The sequence below is a fragment of the Tachysurus fulvidraco genome, chromosome 12 (genome assembly GCF_022655615.1).
Source record: "Tachysurus fulvidraco isolate hzauxx_2018 chromosome 12, HZAU_PFXX_2.0, whole genome shotgun sequence".
Taxonomy (NCBI): Eukaryota; Metazoa; Chordata; class Actinopteri; order Siluriformes; family Bagridae; genus Tachysurus; species Tachysurus fulvidraco.
This window is the reverse complement of record NC_062529.1, coordinates 18,092,160-18,116,540: the sequence shown is the minus strand read 5'-3', so window position 1 is coordinate 18,116,540 and position 24,381 is coordinate 18,092,160. Positions and strand designations below refer to the sequence as shown.

At 40.2% G+C, this 24,381-nt stretch overlaps 1 protein-coding gene across 4 annotated transcripts in view; it reads right to left on the bottom strand.

The window, feature by feature from the left end:
* The window catches only part of LOC113659591 (palmitoyltransferase ZDHHC14-like), a 52,986-nt gene that overhangs the window by 7,464 nt on the left and 21,141 nt on the right, over positions 1–24,381 (bottom strand). For all 4 annotated transcript variants that reach the window (XM_027172489.2, XM_027172490.2, XM_047821899.1 and 1 more), the window contains exons 4-9: positions 17,502–17,660; positions 16,064–16,201; positions 12,430–12,478; positions 10,513–10,615; positions 9,006–9,115; positions 3,776–3,878 (exon numbers count right to left, since the gene is read on the bottom strand). In XM_027172489.2, the coding sequence (XP_027028290.1) occupies positions 3,776–3,878; positions 9,006–9,115; positions 10,513–10,615; positions 12,430–12,478; positions 16,064–16,201; positions 17,502–17,660 (662 nt within the window). The remainder of the gene's footprint in view (positions 1–3,775; positions 3,879–9,005; positions 9,116–10,512; positions 10,616–12,429; positions 12,479–16,063; positions 16,202–17,501; positions 17,661–24,381) is intronic.

The following is a 24,381-nucleotide window of genomic DNA, read 5'->3' as shown; positions in this document are numbered from 1 at the left end:
GAGAGAGCGTGGGGTGGAGGGAGAGGGGGAGAGACGGAGGATGGGAGACAGAGGGGGGTTTGAGAAGGAGGGAGAGAGACAGGGAGGGAGAGAGAGAGAGGAAGAGAGAGGGGAAGGGAGAGAGTGAGAGTGAGTGAGATAGAGGAGGGAGAGAGAAAGAGGGAGAGCGAGAGTGTGAGAGAGACCGGGAGGGAGAGAGAGGGTAGAGAGAGACAGGGAGAAAGAGAGGGAGGGAGAGAAGGGGTAGAGGGAGAGAGAGGGTAGAGAGAGACAGGGAGAAAGAGAGGGAGGGAGAGAAGGGGTAGAGGGAGAGAGAGGGAGAGAGAGAAAGAGCGAGAGAGAAAGAGAGAGAGAGCGAGAGAGACAGGGAGGGACAGAGAGGGGAGAGAGAGACAGGGAGGGACAGAGAGGGGAGAGAGAGACAGGGAGGGACAGAGAGGGGAGAGAGAGACAGGGAGGGACAGAGAGTGGAGAGAGAGACAGGGAGGAAGAGAGGGAGGGAGAGAGACAGGGAGGAAGAGAGGGAGGGAGAGAAGGGGTAGAGGGAGAGAGAGGGAGATAGAGGAGGGAGAGAGAGAAAGAGGGAGAGAGAAAGAGAGAGAGAGCGAGAGAGACAGGGAGGGACAGAGAGGGGAGAGAGAGAGACAGGGAGGGAGAGGGGGAGAGAGAGACAGGGAGGGAGAGGGAGAGAGAGGGGAGAGAGAGACAGGGAGGAAGAGAAAGAGGGAGGGAGAGAAGGGGTAGGGGGAGAGAGTGAGAGAGGAGGGAGAGAGAGAGAAAGCGCAAGAGAGACAGGGAGGGAAAGAGACAGGGAGGGAGAGAGAAGGAATAGAGAGACAGGGAGGGAGAGGGGAGAGAGAAAGGGAGAAAAAGATAGAGGGAGGGAGAGAAGGGGTAGAGAGAGAGTGAGAGAGATAGAGAGAGACAGGGAGGGAGAGAGAGTGACAGAAAGAGAGACAGGGAGGGAGGGAGAGAGAGAGAGAGAGAGACAGGGAGGGAGGGAGAGAGAGAGACAGAGAGAGAGACAGGGAGGGAGGGAGAGAGAGACAGGGAGGGAGAGAGAGAGAGAGAGAGAGAGAGAGAGAGAGATTGTGTTTAAAACACAGAGGAGGAGTTTTGGGCATCAGCATGCAGTAAAGATCAGTAAGTAGACATGTAAGTAGACATGTTGGGGTCAGTTATAGGTAGTACAGCTGTTACACACACGAGCAGGAACTAACTAGTTTCACAGACCATCGCATCAAACCCACAGTGGTGTTGATTGTTTACCTACAACGGCGTGTGCCGTCTCGTTTATTCCTGACATAAGTCTTGGCGCTCGGTAATGAGCTGTTACCAGAAAACAAGGTGTGACCGTGTTGTGAAATTCGATTTGAATAATTTGAATGATAAGCCATGATCTCTATTAGCATAAACCTTTCCACAGGCTGGCATCTGCGAGGCCCGAGAGCGAGAACAGTGGAGTGACTAGAAGAAGCGTTTGGCACAGAGTGCTATTTAGTGTTCCTTGGCACTATCTTTGTTCAGCTGAGGGTTTACTGAGGCTCAGCCCACAGCAGGCCATAAGATTCCTGGTAATGCTGCATTTTCACACATGAAGTACCTCACAGCAAGGCACGCAGTGGCTCATTACTGACTGCTCACCGTACTATTCCAACACAAAGAGATAACGGGGTTTTAAAACAACGTTTCCAGACAACAGTTCCAGCTGTGCGGGAGCGGAAATATCTTAAAGCTCGCGGTTAGAGTCGGCTTTGATGCAGCTGAAGTTTACAAAACAATTCTTTGTGCATTTTGACTTGGGATTTGTATAGTATACATGTAGATTTATTTTTCTTTCTTTCTTATTGGAGCACTTACTGCTATTTGGAAATATAGTTTTCATAAACGTGAGGCTTAAGTGTTTATGTTTCCATCTGGAACGTTTTCACTGTTCACAAATTGTGAATTGTGAAACGTAAGAAGAGCCTTCTCTGGAGAACGAGAGGAATCCATTGTGAATTCTATAAGTTTGTGCAGAATTTAAACAAAGTGTATCGTTATTCTTATCTTTAACTAGAATGTTAGTAACATTTCAAAACTTCTGTAACCTAGTGAATCAGTCTTATGGATAAATTTGACGTATTTCAGTACAGTATTTTCCGCACCATAAGGCGCGCTTTATATTAGATATATATTATATTATTATATTAGATTATAAGGCTCAGTCTCAATTACGGGTTCAAATACGGGGTCTATTTCTGTACTTAACCCATACATAAGGCGCACCGTGTTATAAGGAGCATGCTAAAACATACGGTCTACAAAAAAGGTAACGGAAGCAAAACAGTGAGTTTAGTTGAACTTTATTCTACTATTTAACAATACACACATTATTTTTTAATCAATCTTCTCCCACAAATCCATCAAAGTCCTCATCTACTGTGTCTTCTTAATTTGCATTTTCTTGCTTCCTCCACTTCCGAACCATAGATACACTCTCACTCACTCATTTTCTACCGCTTATCCGAACTTCTCAGGTCACGGGGAGCCTGTGCCTATCTCAGGCGTCATCGGGCATCAAGGCAGGATACACCCTAGACGAAGTGCCAACCCATCGCAGGGCACACACACACTCTCATTCACTCACACACTTTTCCAGAGATGCCAATCAACCTACCATGCATGTCTTTGGACCAGGGGAGGAAACCGGAGTACCCGGAGGAAACCCCCGAGGCACGGGGAGAACATGCAAACTCCGCACACACAAGGCGGAAGCGGGAATCGAACCCCGACTCTGGAGGTGTGAGGCGAACGTGCTACCCACTAAGCCACCATGCCTCCACCATAGATACATTGATGTTGAATTCTTTCAGCTGCTCTATTCCCATTTACAACCGTGTAACTGATAGCCTGTAGTTTGTATTGTGCCTCGTAAGCATCTGATTTTTATTGGCGGATGGCAAACCAACTTAAGGTGCATTTACCTCCACCTACTGGACTGGAGTGTGGAGCGCATAATGGTTAGGAAGAAACAAATGTTGTTTTGCAACATACCGGTAGTTTACCTACCGGAGGCGCGGCGGAGGTAAGCGTACGTACTGTACGTATTACGTAATGTCCTCAGATTGGTTTATCGCTGCCAGCGTACGTAGTGTATGTATTACCTCCCTGTATCAGCGGGAAATGGTGCGACAGTCAATCAAGCGGAGCGCTTACCAAAGTCACACAACATTTTTACAGATTTTTGGAACTCTGTGCACACAAGGCGCAAGGCCGATTTTTGAGAAAATGTAAGGCTCTTAGGTCGCCTTATAGTGCGGAAAATACTGTAAAATTTCTGTTATTCTAATGAAAATCACAAAAAATGTTTGTGTTAGTACAAGTTATTTCTTTTTCTTCATTTTAAAATGTGTACATGTGTATACTCACCCTGCTGTCTACATACATACATATATATATATATATAAAAATACGTCAAATTTATCCATAATTATATATATATATATATATATATATATATATATATATGTATGTTTGTGAGCATAAACCTGCTAAAAAGGTCTAAAATAATGAGCTGCAAAATGTAAAATTTAAATAAGCACGCGCACACACAGCAAGGCCAAAACATGTTAGCAAATGAGGAATGCCTAAAACCATGAACCAACAGGAAGTCTTTTTACCCTTTTTACCCCATAGCAGTGCAAAAGGGAAAAGAAATCAAGCGACAGTGCAGCTCTTTTGTATATTGTGTTATTGTGAGTTCTATGTCGCTGCACATGGAGTTCACACTTACCATGCGGGTGTGGGACTGAGTGGCACCGTACATTGTGATACCGTTAGTGGGTGGTGCAGGCTGTAGCGTCTCAGGCAGGACCAAACCTCTTCTGTCGATGAGACTGCGAGGACGAACACAAAGGCATTCAGAGATGCAGTCATGTCAAAGTGTGCTGCTGAATTAACAGCACAAAACCCACCACCATCATCATCAGGTGTTACTAAACATGCCAAGTCAAATGACACACACGAGGCAGCGTTTACAGACAGTGAATGGTCCTCGGTATGAGAGAAGAGCATACAAAACAATGACATGCTTCATGGCACTGTATAGTTACTGTTACAGCATAGGACTTATTCAGAAGCCTGACACTGACACACTACAATATATCTGCAAAGAGACCTTCTGAATGACCGACTGAAATCCTGCTTATCTATCGAGTCCACTAGAAACGAATGTCTTTCAAATGCACAGGTCACTCGACAATACATCATTTATAATTGGCATCAAACGGGTTTAGTGTATACACAGAATATCAGTGTACAGTGCCACAAAATAAAGAGATACAATGTGAACCAAGCCCACTGTTTTTTTTATTTCAGGGAGTAAAATTGTGCTCATTCATTCATGCAATTAGACAAAATCAGCCAAACGTGTGACAGAGGCACGATGTATAAACACAGGTGACGAGAGAGGTGACTTTAACATCAAACAGCAGAAGTGTCTCTGTGACTTTGACCTCGTTATGGTGGTTGGTGTCTGTTTTGAGTTCTTCAGAAACTGTTGATCATCTGGCTTTTATTTTGCAATCTTGCGATATTCAGTAGATGTTTGATGGGAACCTTAACTGAAACCTGACCTGTATCCGCAAGATTTTATACATTCCACTGCGATCACATGATTCGCCGATTATACAATGCCGAGGTTTACGTGCGTTCCTCATTAAGTGGACGATAAATGCATCTACAGCATGTGCTGATCTGTACCTGGCCATGTAGAGCTTCACTTGTACAGATTTAGTTTGTTAAATCTGTCTTGCATTTTCGCTACGTCTGACTGCAGGGCTGCCGTAAATGTGCTTCGGTTAAGGAGTTGATTCTGCGTAGGTTTCGTGTATTTTCGGTACAGGATTAAGCGGACGGAGACAAAAATGACAGTTATACAAATAATATAGAATTAATGAATAAATAAATGATTCAACAGCTAACGATATAGAATACATCAGTGGTGGTGTATCACTGATATGACTAATACTGATGGAGAACTTTAATCTGTGCAAGTTTATAATCTACTTTCTAAAGTCAGATGATAAAAACCCCTGATTCTTAAACAGACAGCCAGACAGACAGGTTTACAGAACCTAACTGCCACTGTTTCAGGTTTCAGTACAGACTGAACATGTGCCAGGATCATGCTGGATATGTTTTATAAGTCATGTCGAGCAGGTTTTATTTTAAGAATGAACCTTTCTCTCTCCTCCCCCATGTCTGTCTGTCGGTCTGTCTCTCTCTCTCTCTCTCTCTCTCTCTCGGTATCTCTCTCACACACACACACACAAAATAAATAAATAATAAAACATTTTTAAGATAACTAATTTAATGTCTACAAACTGTACTATAAGAAACCAGGCCAGTCCAGGCAGGTTGGACTAACTGATGTAAGCTCAGAGCAGAAGCCGTAGTGCAGCCAAGACGAAAGAAGTGCTGTGCTGAAGAAGAGATAAGAAGTGATAGGGATTATCTGTATACAGAATGATGTACAGCTGACTTCAAGTGCAATGAAGAAAGTCACGTAGGGGCTACAGACACGTAGAGGCTTCAGGCACGTAGAAGCACCACCCATCGTACACCACCAAGGGGTCTTGCATCTACTGCACTACATCAGAATATTCTGACATTCAGCTCATTTTGATTCGCGTCGCACTTCTAGCCGAACCCATACAACTTTCGTACAGCTTTAGTACAATAGGGCAGGCTTCTGGGCTTCTGATAATAAATAAAGTTGTGTGGAAAACGAGCGCGGATTCTAGTAGAGTCTGAGTGTTTCGATGCTTCAGCAAACAACGTGTTCCTGCAGGTTTTGTAAATCGAAGTCAGATAAGCTTCTTCCTTTGAGATGACGATCTTCACACCGACTTGGAACATCATGTGCAAAGTCCACATCATGTAGGCTGTAATGATGTAACTGTAAAACTCTTTCACTTACCATCAGATACATGAATGTTTCCAAAAAGTCTTTTTTTTTTTTTTTTTACCCCAGTTTCAGTTTTGTACACTTGCTCTAAGCAAAGAATGGTGTGCTGTTCTAGGAAAATCAATCCAACGAATACAGGGTGGTAAAAAGTTCATTATTTGCCAATATCGGGACATCCTGAATTGTTTTATTGCTCTTACATCACAGCCATTTGACAACGATTACTAAAAAATGTCCTACGGTGTAATTAATTAATTTATAGTTACATTTAATGGTGTTTTGTTCACAGCTATAAAAAGTATTTAAAATGAGGCAGTTATTTAAAAAAAAAAAGCATCATCATCATAATAACAATAACAATAACAATAATAATAATAATAATAATAAGGTCAAGTATAATTCTTATGCTATGCATTTCACAGTGTGAACAAATTTGAAAAAAGCCTGATCATGGTCATTTCTAACTAGTGGGAGAAAGAAGGAATAAAAAATAAAAAAATAAAAAATAGAAAAAAAACCTGCCATGATCCAATCTAAAGCTCAGAATGGTTAGGTTTCATGCCTGAAATTCTGGAGTCATGTTTTTTTTTTTAAACAGTCTATGTGAAGGTGAGTGACATTTTATGAAAGACAACGGTCATGATATTTAGGTTTCTGAAGTTAAGCAAGATTATTAGCAGCATATAAGCAGCGAGGAGTAAATCCTGCTTAATAAAATGGTCTCAAATTGTCTAGCTCTCTAGAGTATAATCATAAACAGCTGATCATATGCTTACTTTCGTCCTTACAAAATCTGTATAAACCTAATCGTTTTTTTTAATAAGTGCCATGAATGAGCTGTTGGAGACAACATGCTTGATTCTTAGTCACTGGACATACGGTTAACACAAACGTATAGTTTTTATATTTTTTTGAGTTGTTCACGTGAGTGTCTGTTTTTCGTCCCCTACAGTTCTTGAGAAAAGTCCTCCAGGTCCTGCCTATTCTTTGCTTTTCCAGCATACTTCCTTATATTTTACCTCCCAACAGCGACAATAAGATGTCGATATTTGTTTTATTTTTTTTTTAACTGAGGACAAATGACAAAAGTGCAAATAATTTTGTATAGAATAAACGTAAATAAAAACAACAACACTATATTAACAATCACAAGCAGGTGAGTAACATTTATTGTGGCTTGTGGACTATATGTAAAGATACGTCTGATGTACCGAGATAGCTTATTTGAGGCAGAACTAATAAAATATGCACTATTTTATTATTACTATTTTGCACTATGACACTTTAACTCTGGACTTGAACAGCACGGTGTCACTATACACACACACACACACACACACACACACCATACTGCACATGGACACTTTAAGGACAATCACAATATCATTTTAATTTGTACTGCCTATACAACGCATTTACGTATAAACATATTTTTCACATACATTTTCATATGTTTTATATATTTTTTATTCATCTACATCCTTATGGTTTTGTTATGTATGGTTTTTATCCTTAATTCCATTCCTTTTATGTATGGATACCGGACAGACGTAAAAAAACATTTCACTGCATGTCGTACTCTGTGTGTATGTGTATGTGACAAATAAAAATAAATTGAAAGAAAACACAAAATGGAATTGTTATGATCCTCCTCCTTTTTTGTAATAATTAACAAGACGTACGGAAACTCATGACCTCGACTACAGATAATATTAAATCTGATTAAACTATGAAAGCTACACCTTTCACCCAGAGTAGGCGGGACCTAGAAGCACTAAACACACAGCATATGTGGAATAACCTTTGTGCCCAGCAAAACAGCCGAGAGAACCATTCGGTCAGCTGCTCTAAATCTACAGTACAGGAGTGTTGTGTCTTTGTTGATGGTGCAAATGGAAGGAAAAAAACAAAATCAAAAATTTGTTTCCAAGTTCTGATAATCGAGAAGATATAAGCATGATGGAAAGTCTTACTAGTATTGCAGAAATCGAGCCAGACAATATATTAGCTACGAACACAGCAGCCAAGGAGGACATCAGAATTTAATCTGTCTGTTAAACAAAATGGAAGCCGTAATGGCACAACAAAAGTCCCTGTCCGAGCGTATAATTGCGAGAAACTGCCCAAACTACCTGAAGTTAACTAATAAGTACAATAAATGGATTATTCACCATTTGCCACCAAAACATTTAGGAATCTCATATTTAGGGACATTCAGTAAAATAAAAAGAAGCAGTTCAACCATAAGTAGAATTCTGAAACTCTTCTATTGATTGTTTATGCCACAAATTTGTTCTTCCTTTCTTCAGTCTGCCACAAAGACCGAAGCACACAATCTGTCCCAACCTGACCTAGCATAACAATGGCACTGTGCACAGAGAAACGGAGGTTCATGACGACATGGTGTGTGTAGAAGAACTCGAATGGTCTGCACAGATCTCTTACATCAAGCCCACTGAGCACTTGAATGCTGACCACCTCAAATTTCCTCGACTCCTGATTCACTAATGCTCTTGTTGGCTGAATTAGTACAAATGTTATACCAACATATAACAGCTAATAATAACGTGTATGGTATTAGTATAGGGTTTGAGTAGTACATATGGGTGTAATGGTCAGACGTCCAAATAGTTTACAGGGTACTTTCAGGAGTAGACGGATGATAATTCGTTAGCTAAACTCACAGGACGAAAACGCATCAGCGTGTTGCCAATTCCTGTAACTGGATAGACAGGAAACTCAAACATATCGCGAGCTAGCTATCCCCTTTCATACTACATTAATGAAGACTAAGGAAAATAACAGGGTATATAATGAGTAACTACTAACACACTAATACTAACAGGATGCACATACTGTACATGTGCCTGATCTCAAAGCGTGTTATCTGTACACACTATTTAATCTGCCTAGCAAAAATCGTTCTAACTTCAAATGAGGTAATCTAAAAATCTGCTTGCCACGGAACCCAGGCTAGTGATATTCCATCCCTGACTGTATACCTGACTGCCACAAAGTTCTCATATTAGTTTAGGGTACAGCTTCTGTAACATACCTGGGTGGAAGAGGCCCACAGAGGGCTGCACAACAGTTTGTGAAGATATTTCCATAGCTATAAGGGTTGTAGTTATCTTTCCCTCTTTTGGATGACCACGATCCCTTAATCTAGAGAGAAAAGAAACAGAGGTGTTTAAGATAGAAAATGTAAGAGAACGAGGAGGTCTAAAAGCCTTGTTATTTAATGACGTACCATCTATTATTAAAATGTTGATCGCGTTTGGCCTCAAAAAATAAAAAAATTAAGAAATAAAATGTGTTCAAAGCTATATCCTATTCATTATAGAGTGTGCTATTTTTAGCATTTATTGTGCCATAAATTACCCAAAATGCAACGTGTGGTTTAGCATGATTTGCAACCTTACACTTAAATAAAGAAAATGGGTTACCACGGCAACGTTCCTTCAGAATTCTCAGAATTAAATTTTGTCCGAAATTATTTTGAATTTTTTTAGTTAATTTTAAGTTAATCCTGTAGTCATGGCTTTATAGTTTCGTACTTCATTGACCTTTAAAGACCTACTTTCACATCTGTCCAAGCGAACACATTCACTTTAATCTCCAGTACGACAGTGTTCTATGTAGTGCTTGGAATTTTCCAGTGAAGAAAAAGGCAAGCAACAAACCGTCTTAAAAGGTCCATGTATATTAGACCATTACAAAAATCTATGCTAGACAGTTGAGAGCATAGATTTCAAGGTTGTATCATGTCTGCATACCATCAACTAAAGACTGCTGCATAAACATAATCTTGTGGACGCAACAGAGTTAATGGGCTATGGGTTCTTTCTCAACACTGGACTCAAGTTTAAATTCAATTGTCCTAAACATACAGAGTGAAGGGCATTACCTTGGCAGAGAGGACACAATTTCAACAACATAACCTAAAATGTAATTTGTAATGTAATTTGATGTATATACATTGCTGAGAAAAAAGTAGTCTTGTTCTTGGGTGTGTTTGTTTAGCGTTACAGATTTGACATTTTTGTCCTCTGGCTGTTACACTGTTGTGTTACAGATGTGGCATCTTTGAGGTTATGGCTGTTACACTGTTGTGTTACAGATGTGGCATCTTTGAGGTTATGGCTGTTACACTGTTGTGTTACAGATGTGGCATCTTTGAGGTTATGGCTGTTACACTGTTGTGTTACAGATGTGGCATCTTTGAGGTTATGGCTGTTACACTGTTGTGTTACAGATGTGGCATCTTTGAGGTTATGGCTGTTACACTGTTGTGTTACAGATGCAGTGTTACAGATGTAGTGTTACAGATTAGCATCTTTGAGGTTATGGCTGTTACACTGTTGGGATGTGGCATCTGTGTGTTAGTCGTATGACATGTTTCCATAATGGCTGAGACATTTTTGCATTACAAATGTGACCGTTGTTTTAAGTTGTACTGAATGTGAATATTTGTGCATTATGGCTGATACAATACGAGTGAAGCTGTATACAGTCTTGTGTTTTGTTTCTCGGGGCTTTATATTTCCAAGAGGTTTACTTACATCTTCATTGGTGGTCTGATTGGATCCAATCAGGTAGGTGTGGAAGCCGGAGAGTCCCACTATTGACCACACGGAGAAAAAACACACGACAACCTCCAGCACAGTAAACGAGCGTCAAGGAAAAAAATTAAAACTTGCGTTTCAGACGTAAGGGAAAACACTGCCTTTAGATCCTCAGAAGTGTGCACTATGCCCTAATTATCACTGCCAGATTGCTGTGCATGCAAATGCAACAGGGACAGAGTTGACAAGTCTGCACATCTGATAATTCCCTGGCTAACACACCGAGCTGTGAATCTGACAGACTTGCAGTTCACACTGAACTTAAAGTGTGAATATGGAACTAACAGTGGACTAGTTCATCAACAAGTGCTGACAAACTTTGAGATTCTGCCACAGTTTGTTTGAAATTGTGTACTGTTAACATGTCATATCTAAGCAGATTTAGGACAGACATGTTGTACTTCTTTTTTTATGCAAGATTTATCAAAGATTTCTAAATGGAATAATGGAAGGTCCATTATGTTGTTCCGCATCATATCGGACAGCATTAAACGTTTTTATGTAGCTACACTGTAGCTGAATTTTTGAAGAAATAAATAAATTCGACATCACTGGAGAGTTTTAGATGCTAGCTAACTTCGGCTTCTGCTAGCCTTCAGGAGCCGTGTCTAATAGTTTCCATACACTTCTGATCGACACAGTGGTACATTTTACATGCAGATCAAGCAATTTAACAATAAGTATATTATTCAATATTAAGTGCCTGCAAATACATTTAGATTTTTTCACAATGCTGTTGCTGTTGTATTGCATCTAGCACTGTGCTATACACAGAAATCCTTCATTCCAATTTACTTTAATAGCCAAAGCAAGCATCTGTATTTCTGTTCATAAATCTGTTACCAAAAACAGGGTAAGAATTCAAACATCGTTAATTGAACAATGCCGATTTCCTGTGCACGTAATGCGTATTTATATTCTAAATATGGCCGAGGCCAGGAAGACAGTGAAGGACTTCAGCCATCCAATCAATGAACTCTTCTCTCTGTGCGTCTGCTCTCTGAAGGCCGACACAGAATGAGAATGAGGAGGAGCTTCTTCATGCAGGCTGTTCGGACCCTCGACCCGGATGACACGCAGACTAGATTGTGCTTTTGCGCAATACCGAATACCTAGAATTGTGTGTAAATATTTCACAAATTACACACAATCTGCACTTTATTTCACAGTAGTCATTATGTCCAGCAACCAATCCATATTCTCTCTCTCTCACACACACACACATTAATTTTTTCCTTCTATATATTTCCCTCCTTTTGCTTGTACAGATAATTCTATACAGTATTTACTATTACCATTTTTGTTCATTTTTTTAATTCTAATTTTATTCTACCTTTAATGACCCGGACAGTAACATAGCATTTGGTGGACGGTAGTAAATTACAGCCTTACAGCCCACTTTCGGCTTAACAGTGTTATTGACTGATAACGTAAGCACTGAGCATTTATCTGACTCTCTTGTGTCATTTACAACACAAACACGCTTGGCTGTCATGCCAGATATTTTAAAAGCCCTGTCTTTTTGGTTAAAAATAAATAAATAAATAAATAAAATCTCCATGACAAGAATAATAAAGTCATGACGTACCTATTAGTAAACAATCCTAAAGCTAAGAAAAGCAGAAGGTTGGACTTCTTTGCGTGCTGATACATGGAACATGACTTGGCGTTGAAGAGACGTGTTATAAACCATGCTGTAACTGGAACAAGCTTCTGGTTAATAACAGTGCAACAAGAAGTGGTTTCAACTCCAGCACTTACTATGCAGACAAAATAGCTGTCAAAACTTACTCAAACAATGACCAAACCAAAATAGGGCATTAAGCGGGGGCAAAAAATTAAATAAAAGGATATCTGGCAGGACTGTCTTTGAGTGCGCTGAGGAAGCCGTTACTGTGGGATTCTGTCAGAAAAAAGAAAAAAAAAGACGAGTTCAAAAAAACAAACAAACAAACAAAAAAAAAACAGTTCAATCTAATCTTAAATGCCGATTTTAAACAAAACAAACTTTTCAAAAAAAAAAATTAAAAAGAAAAGGATGTTTTTTCTTTTTATTACTTCATCAGAACAAACATACCCCAATTAAACATTTGACTTCTCTCATATTATTCAATCTTTAACCCATTCAACAAAGCGCCAGTAAATCTGAAGCCGATGATGTAGCAGGGACTAATACTTTATACATACAGCAACTTTAAACTGCTTGGAAAACAAACCGGAAATTTGAATTTCCTTGAGCTTTATCTTTAAAATCATTCCGGTTCCATTTATGTTTTAAAATTAAGAGTGTGTTCATTAAAAAAGTAATTAAAAAAAAACAAAAAAAAAAAAAAACAGCTATAGCTAGGATCATTCTGTAGAGTAGAAAGCTTGTAAAAGTTTGAAAAACAAGTGCTATGATCTTCAATGGGGCAAAGTGTTGTGGGCAGCAACAAAGACTTGCTTAAATAAGCAGCTGAGAGTCAGGACCCAGGTGTTCTACAGTGGCACAGTGCCAGCGATCAGCATGTGACGTTACAATGGAGAACACTGTAATCAACCTCGTGGTTTTAAAAATAAATAAATAAATAAATAAATAAATAAATAAATAAATAAATAAATAAATAAATAAATACGTAGGTTGCGTATCAGGAAGCTGTAAAAGCTGAGAGCGAGGTCCAAACCACACCGCTGTAAATCTGACACATTATTTTGAGGTAGCTGCCTCGATGAGCAATGCGGCGAGATAAAACATTCTGAGCTAGGGAACAACTCTCCGGATAAATATTTTTGCTCATGGAAAGGGAAGTGGGGGAAAAGAAAAGAAGAGAAGAGAGGTGGAGAGAAGAGAAGAGGAGAAAAGAGACAAGAGACGTGAAGAGAAGAGGAGAGGAGAAAAGAGACGAGGAGAAAAGAGACAAGAGAAGTGAAGAGAAGAGGAGAAAAGAAGAGGAGAAAAGAGACAGGAGAAGTGAAGAGGAGAGGAGAAGAGAAGAGGAGAAAAGAGACAGGAGAAGAGAAGAGAAGAGACAGGAGAAGTGAAGAGAAGAGAAGAAAAGAGACAGAAGTGAAGAGAAGAGGAGAAGAGGAGAAGAGAAGAGGAGAAGTGAAGAGAAGTGGAGAAGAGGAGAAAAGAGACAGGAGAAGTGAAGAGAAGAGGAGAAGAGAAGAGGAGAAAAGAGACAGGAGAAGTGAAGAGAAGAAGAGAAGAGAAGAGGAGAAAAGAGACAGGAGAAGTGAAGAGAAGAGGAGAAAAGAGACAGGAGAAGTGAAGAGAAGAGAAGAAAAGAGACAGGAGAAGTGAAGAGAAGAGACAGGAGAAGTGAAGAGAAGAGAAGAAAAGAGACAGGAGAAGTGAAGAGACAAGAGAAGTGAAAAGAAGAAAAGAGAGAAGAGAAGAGGAGAAAAGAGAGAAGAGAAGAACAAGAGAAGAACGCCACTCTACTGCTCTCTCTAGTAACACTCAGACATCTCCCTAATCAAACGTTCCCTAAATAATATATGTGCAAGTGCTTGTTGTTTTAGTGCACTTAAGTTTTAAAATAAAAGGTCATGTTTTTTTTTTTTATTTAATGCATAATGATATGCAAACCATGTCACTAAATCCATATCAATTCAATTTATTTGTAAAACTCTTAACAACTGACATTGTCTCAGAGAAGCTTTATAGAAACATAGAAACAGAATAAAAATTGTAAAACATTAAAAACTCCCTGAGATGATGATACGGCCCATCGACGCAATGGCAGGTCAAAGACAGTGTGATTGCAAATTCTTTGAAAAAAAATTAAGCATTTTTAATAATAATAGAAAGAAGAAAAAAAGGGGGGGGGGGGGAAACAAAAAACACAGTTGTGTCCAATCAGCTTGCAAATAAAACGACTCCAGGGGCTGGGGAAAAATAAATAAACAAATAAATGAACTAAATAAATAAATAAATAAATTCCTTGCAGGATAAATAAGATACAGATATAAAAATAGATACATTTTAATAACCAAAAAAATCCTGATATCTACAATAAATGCATCCTGTGACAACTAATAGCAATGCTAATATTTAATCATCATATTGGACAGCCCTAATTTCTATAATGACTTCTGCAGTCTCTACAATAGCAGCTCTGATTGCTTGATCTGTTGTGTGTCTTGTGAGGGGTGTTGTGTGTTTAACATATTTAGGCGACTCCTCCAGTTTCAGCACCTTGTAACATTCAGTGGTAAAGCTGGGACTTTAGGTTTTTCCGCCACATGAAAGTCTTCACCATGGAGTTGGTAAAGAGCTGCATTGTTTTAATCGTATCGTCATACGTATGAGAGAGAGAAAGGGAGAAAAGAACAAGAGAGCCTGGTAAAAGGACGACTGTCTACTAACCCGTTTCTAGCATGTTCCACAAAATTAACTAACAATAAACGCATAAATACACTATTGTTTTTTAATAAGCACAATCAAACAAACAAATAAATAAATGAGTATATAAATAAATTGTATAGAAGTCATTAATAATAATCAACAACCAGGAGAAGTGATCATGTAACCACGAGTTAAGTTACATCGCTTTAAAGTGTTTCATTGATGTAACTTAACTTCATGGTCACATGATGACTTCTCCTCATTGTTGCTCATTTCCCTCTAGCAGCATGCTCTGGTGTGGGTTGTACACCTCTTAGTCTGGTGTCTGCCTCCACACAAATGACTTTAATTCAATTCCTCCAAATCTGATAAGGAACGTGTTTATTATACACACCACTGAATGATACCATTTATCATTCGCAGGTCATGCTTTTTATCCTGATCTGTAAAACAAGACCATGTCGAGCTGTTCTTACACACACACACACACACACACACACACACACACACACACACACACACACACACACACACACACACAGAGACGCAGACAGACACACACACACAGAAACACACACACACACACAGAGACACACACACACACAGAGACACACACACACACAGAGACACACACACACACACACAGAGACACACAGACACACAGAGAGAGACAGAGACGCGCACACACAGAGACGCGCACACACACAGACGCGCACACACACAGACGCGCACGCACAGAGACGCGCACGCACACACACACAAACAGAGACACACACAAACAGAGACACACACACACAGAGACACACACACACAGAGACACACACACAGAGAGACACACACACACACAGAGACACACACACAGACACAGAGACGCACAGAGACACAGAGACGCACAGAGACACAGAGACGCACAGAGACACAGAGACGCACAGAGACACGCACACACAGAGACACGCACACACAGAGACACGCACACACAGAGACACGCACACACAGAGACACGCACACACAGAGACACGCACACACAGAGACACGCACACACAGAGACACACCCTCTGTATGTTCATTACACGCTCACCCCACGCTGGCCTTTAACTACACAAGCAGACCATCAGGGAAAAGCAGGTCTCGGGGCTAAAAACCGCCACAATCACTTACTCATGATTATATGCGTGATGACGAAGGCGAAGATGAAGATTGTGAGGAAGGACAAAGACAGGATGAACATGTAGAAGAAGCGGTAGTTCCTCTTTCCAACGCAGTTCCCTACCCAGGGGCAGTGATGATCGAACCGCTCTGCGCAGAAGATCAAGAGAGAATCTATTTAATATTCAATATCAGACAGAGAGAGTTCAACTTAATCCACTGCAGCCTCATTTAGTGGAGCTACAAAGCACATCGATTAAACGTTTGTCACTCTAATGAGCAAGAAGGGCAGCATCAAATCAGGGTCCAATTCAGATAGTCCATTAAGTGAGTAGGGAAGGGTTATGGGGCGTCGACAGGAAAGTTTGTCCTTGTGAACAGTTTGTCCAGAAAAATAAGGAACTAAAACACGATTTGAAATTGAGCTGGATATCATTTTGAGTGTTTCTGACGGTTTTGCTGCTTTTTAAACTGCATCTTTGACCAATATTTGACATTCAGAACTGAAGATCAGCGTGTCGTCCTCGGGGTCGAGTAGCTGTGGGAGGGTTTGTGTCAGGCTGAAAGCGAGAAACCAGAGCTGATCTGTAGTTCAGACAAAAAACCCACAAAGGCAACTGATGCATTTCTTTCTGTCTTGTTACATTTTCATTATTTTTCCCCATTTAACGTCAGCTGAAGTTCACTACATGACCGAGATGAGGGTTATTTTTTAAATGGAAAACAAAACATCTTTGTGACTTGTGCTTCGTTTTTTTTATATATATATATTCACATTTTTTGTCACCTTTTCCTACATTTACAAATACATTTACAAATGTATTTTTTTTTTCACTTGAAGCGAGAATTATTCTATATTTACTCCTCAATCGTGTGTCAATGATTGTGTATTTGATTGTCGCTTTAAATGAACTAAACAGCCTGGGTGATAAAGAGAACAACCAAAGACTTGCTGGTGTTTTTTACGTTATGAAATCGGTCTAGGAGAAATAAAGGGTTTGTTTATTTCTGTCTACTATCCGAGCTGAGAAAATGAAACCTCTCTCTCTTCCAACAACCTGATGCATCCTTCACTGTCCGGTGAAGACGTCACAAAATGCAGTGCCAGAGATACAGCAGGGGTTGGAATAAGTGGGTGTGACAACATGACAAGCTCACAGCAGGCCAAGAAAGTCTGTGCATTTCGGGTTAGTTTTAATGCTACAGGTCACCACTAACGTAGCATTATTTAGCGTCAAAAAACAACATTAGATGAATCAAAGAATTCCGCAAAAATAAGTGGGAAAAGGATTGAGGAAGCAACAAATCCAGAAAGCGTTCTGAAAGGGAAACAAAAGTTTAAAGAGCGAATGCGTTTGTTTAAATGATTAAAATTTCAAATGATAAGTCTGTTGTCTATGCCATGTACATCTCTACGTCTCACAGCAAGTCCACCGAAATAGCGACTCACCCACACAGTTGTCACAAAGGCTGCAGTGCGATGCACGCGGTGGTCTGAAGATCTTACACGTAAAACAGTACTTTAGCTTCACCGTCTGTCCGTTAATGGCGATCTCTTTGGTCCGTGGAGGAGGCCGGTATCCTGTAGTACTGGAACCGTTAGCGAGATCTGTTAGAAGTAGAGAAGATTGGTAGTAGTGTTAGAGCATCCAGAAGATATTCAGGTTCTGCTTGGAGACGTGAGGACAAACAAATTCAGACTGTAGTCAAGAATCCTATTCAAGTCTAATAGTCTTGGGGTGTGTCTCAAATCGAGCATATATATATACACACACACACACACACACACACAATTCTATGCTATTTTGTAGTACATATAGTAGGAGTAGTGTTCTCACGCTAAAAATCCCAACAAGATGAAGTGCCCTTCAGGTGACTTATTCATTCAGACACCGCAGGCACTTGTCTCTTGCAGCTTTGCTTACGTTGTGGGAGAAAGGAGAATCTGAAAATATTTCAAGATGTCCGACGACACTCCGGACATCTCACAGGCGTCTTTTACATCAAACCCGCTTTGTGTGACTAAATTTCCACCATTTAAAAAAACCCACTGTATTCTGCTGAAGCTAGCAGTAGAGCATTACGTGCGTTTGAGGTCATTCGCGGTCACCTGTTCAAACAGCGTATAATTCCGGTTTAAAACCAAAAACATTAATGTTCCATTTGAGACGCTAGAGAACATTGTACAAGTGCTTAGTGGAAGAGCATGGTGTATAGTACGTCAACTGGGACTCAGCTTTAATTTCCGATGTGCTTCTGCATTAGGATAAATATAGACTTAATGGAGCCTCGTTGTTCGCTCGCTCACCTCCATCTACAGCTCGGGAACAAAAGCAGTGTTAAGACACACAACGTTTTACCTGTGACAGGAAAAGTGGGGACACCTTGTGCTTTAATTGGCTTTCCCATGTACCATATTTTTTTCTTTCATAAGCTTGATTCAATTATATAATTGTTTCAATACTTTGCTCACCAAACAAAGTCTAGGTGTAAATAAAAAAATAAAAAATAAAAAAAATAAAAAAAGGCAAAGCAGTACAAAAATACATTACAGTACAGTGAGATTCTTTACTTATGCCAACTTTGGAGGTTGGGGTCAGAGCACAGGGTACATGATACAGCACCACTGAAACAGAGAGGATTAAGGGCCTTGCTCAAGGGCCCAACAGTGGCAGCTTGGCAGTACAGGGATTCGAACCTCGACCCTCCAATCAACAACCCAGAGCCTTAACTGCTTAAGTCACCACTGACCCATCTTGCTAAAAATCATGCTTATATTCTACTTAGCCATGGAATATAAGCACGATTTTTTTATTAGGTCTGTTAAACATATTGTTACACAGATACACAAACCAATGCCACAACGAACGCTGTATCGTTAAACCTCATCACATGCCGCTTATTGTAAACAGCCTAAATGTCCTAAAAGTACGGAGGGATGATATTTTCCTGGCTGAGCTCCTCCTCTAAACCATAAAGCATTTAACGCTGCACTTCGTTTGTAAACCAGAAGCTGGAGCCGGTAGAGTGTAAAAAAATAATAAAGGCATCGCAATGTCTTGAATACGCAAGGCCGTATAATATCCGGATTACACCGTATCTACCACACGAGTCCTTAATACAACATCTGACAGTTTCATACAGGTCATTACAAATATTTCATCTGCTCCATTAACCAAACTGCTTCAAGCTTCCTTCATGCAGTCATTCATGATCCTGTAAAAGAATGCGATGTGATTTCATAAGCTCTCCAGCACAGGCACAGGCGTGTGAGAATGTTAGAGAGTTGGAGTATGATACAGCAAAAGTGTGTGTGGTGGTGGTGGTGGTGGTGGTGGTGGGGGGCATCAGGTGGAAATCGTAGGTGTGAAACAGAGATTATGGGGCAATACGTGTGTAGTCTTGCTACTCTGTCATGATCAATGTACATGCAGTTCTTTTTATCTGTATGGCACAATCGATCGTGTTCTCTCTCTCTCTCTTTCTTTCTTTGTACTTCTGCTGTCAGGAGCCCAACCCAAAGCAACAGATTGTGTAGGAGGTAAATGAGTAACAGAAGTTCCCACGAACGGCGAGCCGAGAAGAAAAGGAAAAAAAGGCTTTTGTTTGTTAATGACGGATTTACCCTTAAATATAAATATCAAACCTAGAGCAACATTAAGCAATCTTAGCTGGATTCAAACAAAAGATAATTCAGCTAATAAATCTTCTTGTGGTTGACGTTTCTCCACAGACCGCCTTCGGTTTAACCTTCTGAATTCTGCCTGCATCCGTGTCCCAATAGTACACTTCAAATATCACAATCGATTGATCACGGTTTTCATATTGCTGCAAGAATGACTGATACAGCGGTTGTACAAAAGTATACCGCACGCTTCTATAAGTAGCCGACACGCAGGACACTTGATCAATGATGGACAAATCAATAGCTAAGGCACTCAGGACAGCCCCAGCCATCAGTGAAGAACTGCAAGGTAATCGAATCGTCGTTGTGTAATCCGAACTGTCTGGTTAAGAAGTATCTTGCGTCCTCGTAGAACATTAACAAGTATTGCGCATAGTAACTAATTCCAATAAAAATAATTATCTGTACTATTTAATTCATTGTCGTACAAATTAAATGTTATTGTAAGGAAACATTTCAATCACAAGCCACCTTTTAGAGCTCCAACCTAAAGCTTTTTTAAAAAACCCTTAATCCTCAACCCTGAGTTCGACAAGTGATATCAAACTGAACATGGCTGCTTGAACTTGCAACATTCAAAGCAGTAGTCCAACACCTTAGGCACTAGATTTCGACATCCCCACATGACTGCAGAGTTCTTTCTTTCTAATTAAGTCTCTTTTAGTTACAGTGAAGGAAAATTATAAAGCTAGAGCATATCTTCTTCTTCTCTCGGCTTCTCCCTGTTTGGTGTCGCCACAACGGATCACGTGGTCCGCGTATTAGATTGGCACGGGTTTTACCCCGGACGCCCTTTCTGATGAAACCCTCCCATCTTTATCAGGGCTTGGGACCGGCAATGGGAGTTAGCTCTTTAGTGGCTAGGTTAGCTCCCTGCCCTGGAATCGAACCCGGGCGACAGCAACAAGAGTGCGGGATCTTGCCGCTGGACCACGTGATCCGTTGTGGGGCTTAAAGCTAAAGCATATAAAGACTCCATTATACAATAGTGTGCTTCCAAATTTGTCACAAGAACCACATATGGGTGTGAAGATCATCTGTCTCTGGAGAGCTGAACTTTCGGCTCAATAGTATACATTTCTCATCACAGATATTTGTGCTTGTTACAAGCATTAAGCAGCACTAGGTCTCCATGCCACGCTCGTGTTCCACCCTACAGCTTTTCAGCTTAACTGCAAAGAGGCTGAAAAATGACACAAATCCGTGTTCCACACTCCGACTTCCGAGGTAAGCCGACTGCAGCGTAGCTTCGTCGAATAAATGCAGGATGCTCTGATGATAAGGACAAGCAGGTTTCATGACCAGGTTGTTATTTATATTAATTCTGTCATAATTACACTTTTGTTGAATTATAAGTTATGTCAAAAATGGCGAGAGAAAACAAAGACTCATGGGCATTTGTGAGGGTAAAATATTGAGCATTGACAGAGTCCTATATAGACAAACGCTGTGCACTGCATCAGTCACGTTGTTAGGCAAGGATAACAATCATACACGGAGTCAGGTTTCAATGCAAACAAAGTGGAACAGTAAGGAAGCATGTCGGAGCTTCACTTACCTTGGCTTGATGCCCGGTATGACCATGAAGTACCGTAAAGTTTTTTTATAAATGGAGAACGAAAAAAACAAACAAAAGGAACTGTGTGCAAGCAGACGTCACAGAAAGCAGAATTTAGCTACTCCATAATGAAGAAGAATGTAAACAAAGGAGAGTAATGGAGGAAATGCTTTGCTCTGACGACAGAAGCCTGTATTTCCTATCGCTTTCTTCCTCCGTCTGCTGTACAGTTTGTCAGAGCTCTATTAAGTTCACTTTGCACGAAACAATAAAAATCCGTCAGCACTGATATATAACAGGCTTGATTTTAAACCTGTCATGGAACCGATAGTAAAGTTTTGTTCTTTCTTCATTCTTTGCTCCAACAACGTTAGAATTGTCCTGTTTTAAACATATTACTAGCTAAATTCCCCGATTCTGTTTGGTCAGAAAGGTTTGGATTCATTTTCTACAACATCTGCTCTGGAAGTAGTTCCGGTTTCAAGACAAAATCACAGACTTGTATTAATGCGCTAATTATAATAGCTTACTGTTTCCATAGCAACCTGTAGGTGATGAACTGCTATTGAATTGTTTTAATGAGGTACTTTGTTCACTGATGGCTGTTTACCATTTTCGAAACGCGTCTCCGGTGTCAGCAGCAAAATATTCAGGATGGAGAGGAACTTTAAAAGCTAAGTGGAAACGGCTGCTTCTTAGACAACGTTAAACGTAACCGCAGGCGGGTTAAAAATAGAATGTTCCTTTAAGAATCGCAGAAAATATGCTGGGATAGAGCAGGTCAACGTGATCGATTCTGATGTGCGAGAACAGTAACGCGTTGTTTACACACACAGACACACACACACACACCTTCCTGTTTAACCCAAGAAAAACTGATTTGTTGCCAGGTTCAAATGTTAGTTGCTCCACCCACTGCTATACATTATAACCATGGCAACCAGTAGCAGAACCGCCTCCTGGCGACTTCATAGCACAGTGACTGGAAACTCGTCTTCTTGTCTCGCAAAGAGTATACATTGTACACTAAGGCTCTGGTGAGATCTTTGCAAACTAAACCCAGGTGTCCACTAAAAGGTTTGAGCAGTTACACGGTCATCAATAATGTTTAAAACACAGGAAGGGGGTGAGATCAGTGTCGGGTTCTTTTTAGGCGTGCGTGAATCCGAGCCAGCGTAAAAGCTGGGCGTGTTGCTATTATAAACAGACACACTGCTACAACGACGACGCTATGCCAAGACGAACTGACCAAATTATCCAGAGCTCTGAGGTGCAGGGATCGGAAGGGTTTTAAAGAACAGGTCTCAGTTCACACTCTTAAGTCAGAAAATCAGCACACCAATGCTCCCAGTAAAGAAATGACAGAAATGAACTCGTTTTTACCCAACAGTTGACAAATCACAAGCCTAAGCACTCGAGCACTTCGGTGTCTGGGCTATCGGTGTTGTTTGGCTGCTTGTATGTTACAGGTGAATAAAACATAACATAAGCATGACACAAGCATTTAATTGTCTAGACAATTTTTACTTTTGCTTATTTTAGCAGAATTTGTCTGAACCAGTAAATTTATACATGATTTACATGATGAGTTAAAAACCCTGCTTGACTGTCTACCGTATTACTATGCAGAAGCCTGAATGATTAGGAGACTTACAAAATGAAGACATGGCCTTGGTTTTGCAGTGCGGACAGACTTTTATTTATAAATGACTTCCGTGCTTTTCCGCCTTTTGTCTCGGGCGATTCTAGGAACACAGAGTAGTAACACATGGCAGCATTTGAACACAATACCACAGGGAGATCATGTGTTTCCTACTCTCAGTTTCAGCCAGATTTGTGCTGGAACAAACTATTACTCAAGGGGTTACAGTAATGCAGTCTGAAGTGGAAGGCAAAAAAACAAGAAGTTCACACACAGGCACAAAAATACATATACATTGACACACACACACACACACACATAAATACACGCATAGATACTAGGGGTGGCACAGTACATGAAAAAACACCCGAACCGTTCGGTTCGCTTGTCTCGGTTTGGTTCGTGTGTGCGTTGCACGGTTCGACGCATGCGCACTGTAGCCCCGTGCTCAGTTTCGCGCGAACATACATATAGACAGTAAAAGTTGAGTAAGGAGTTCTGCAGAAATGGCAAGTGGAGGAGATAATGAAGGCTGCCCGGAATTTCGTCGTTCAAATTCGGTGTGTGGGAACATTTTAGATTTCATGTTACTTACGATGACAACGAAAATAAAACAGTAGATAGAACTGCGACTGTGTGCAAGCATTGTGCAAAATGCATTCAATATGGAATATAATAATGGAAACACTTCTAATATGACAGTTGTGTTAAGATGTTAAACTTATGCTTGACTTTATGATTATGGCCTTTTCTATTGTTATAGCCTCATTATATTATGTTATTACATTATATTATATATTTATATTTAAAATATTTGGACTTGTTTAAAAGACAGAGCTTGAAAGAGTTCCTCTTTTTCTTTCAATTTTTTTTTTGTAAGAGCTACACTGAAGTTGGCAGTTTGATAAATGCAAGTCAATTTCAGTCTTTGTGTGCTAAAAAGGCAAAAGTTCCTGTACAGATAACAATACACATTTTCCTTTTTTCTTGCCAAATAAACAAAAAGCATGTCATCATCAATGTCTTCTCTGTATCAAAATCTCACCTAGCTTTTACTCAGATGGTCCCAATAATGTGCTTAAAGTCAAGTCAAATTCAGTTAGTGCATGATTACATTACAAAAATGTTAATACTGTATCCTAAATTGTGGATAATTAAACTAATAAGCTATATAGGAAATTTCTGGAGTGTTGAAGATTAAAAGAAAAAATAACAAGAACCGTACAGAACCGAAAACCGTGACCCTAAAACCATGATACAAACCAAACTGTGGGTTTTGTGAACCGTGCCACCACTAATAGATACACACACACACACACACACACACACACACACACACACACACACACACACACAAGCATGCATAGATGCGCACACGCACAGATACACATGCACAGATACACAGACACACACGCATAGACACACACACAAGCGCACACAGGCAG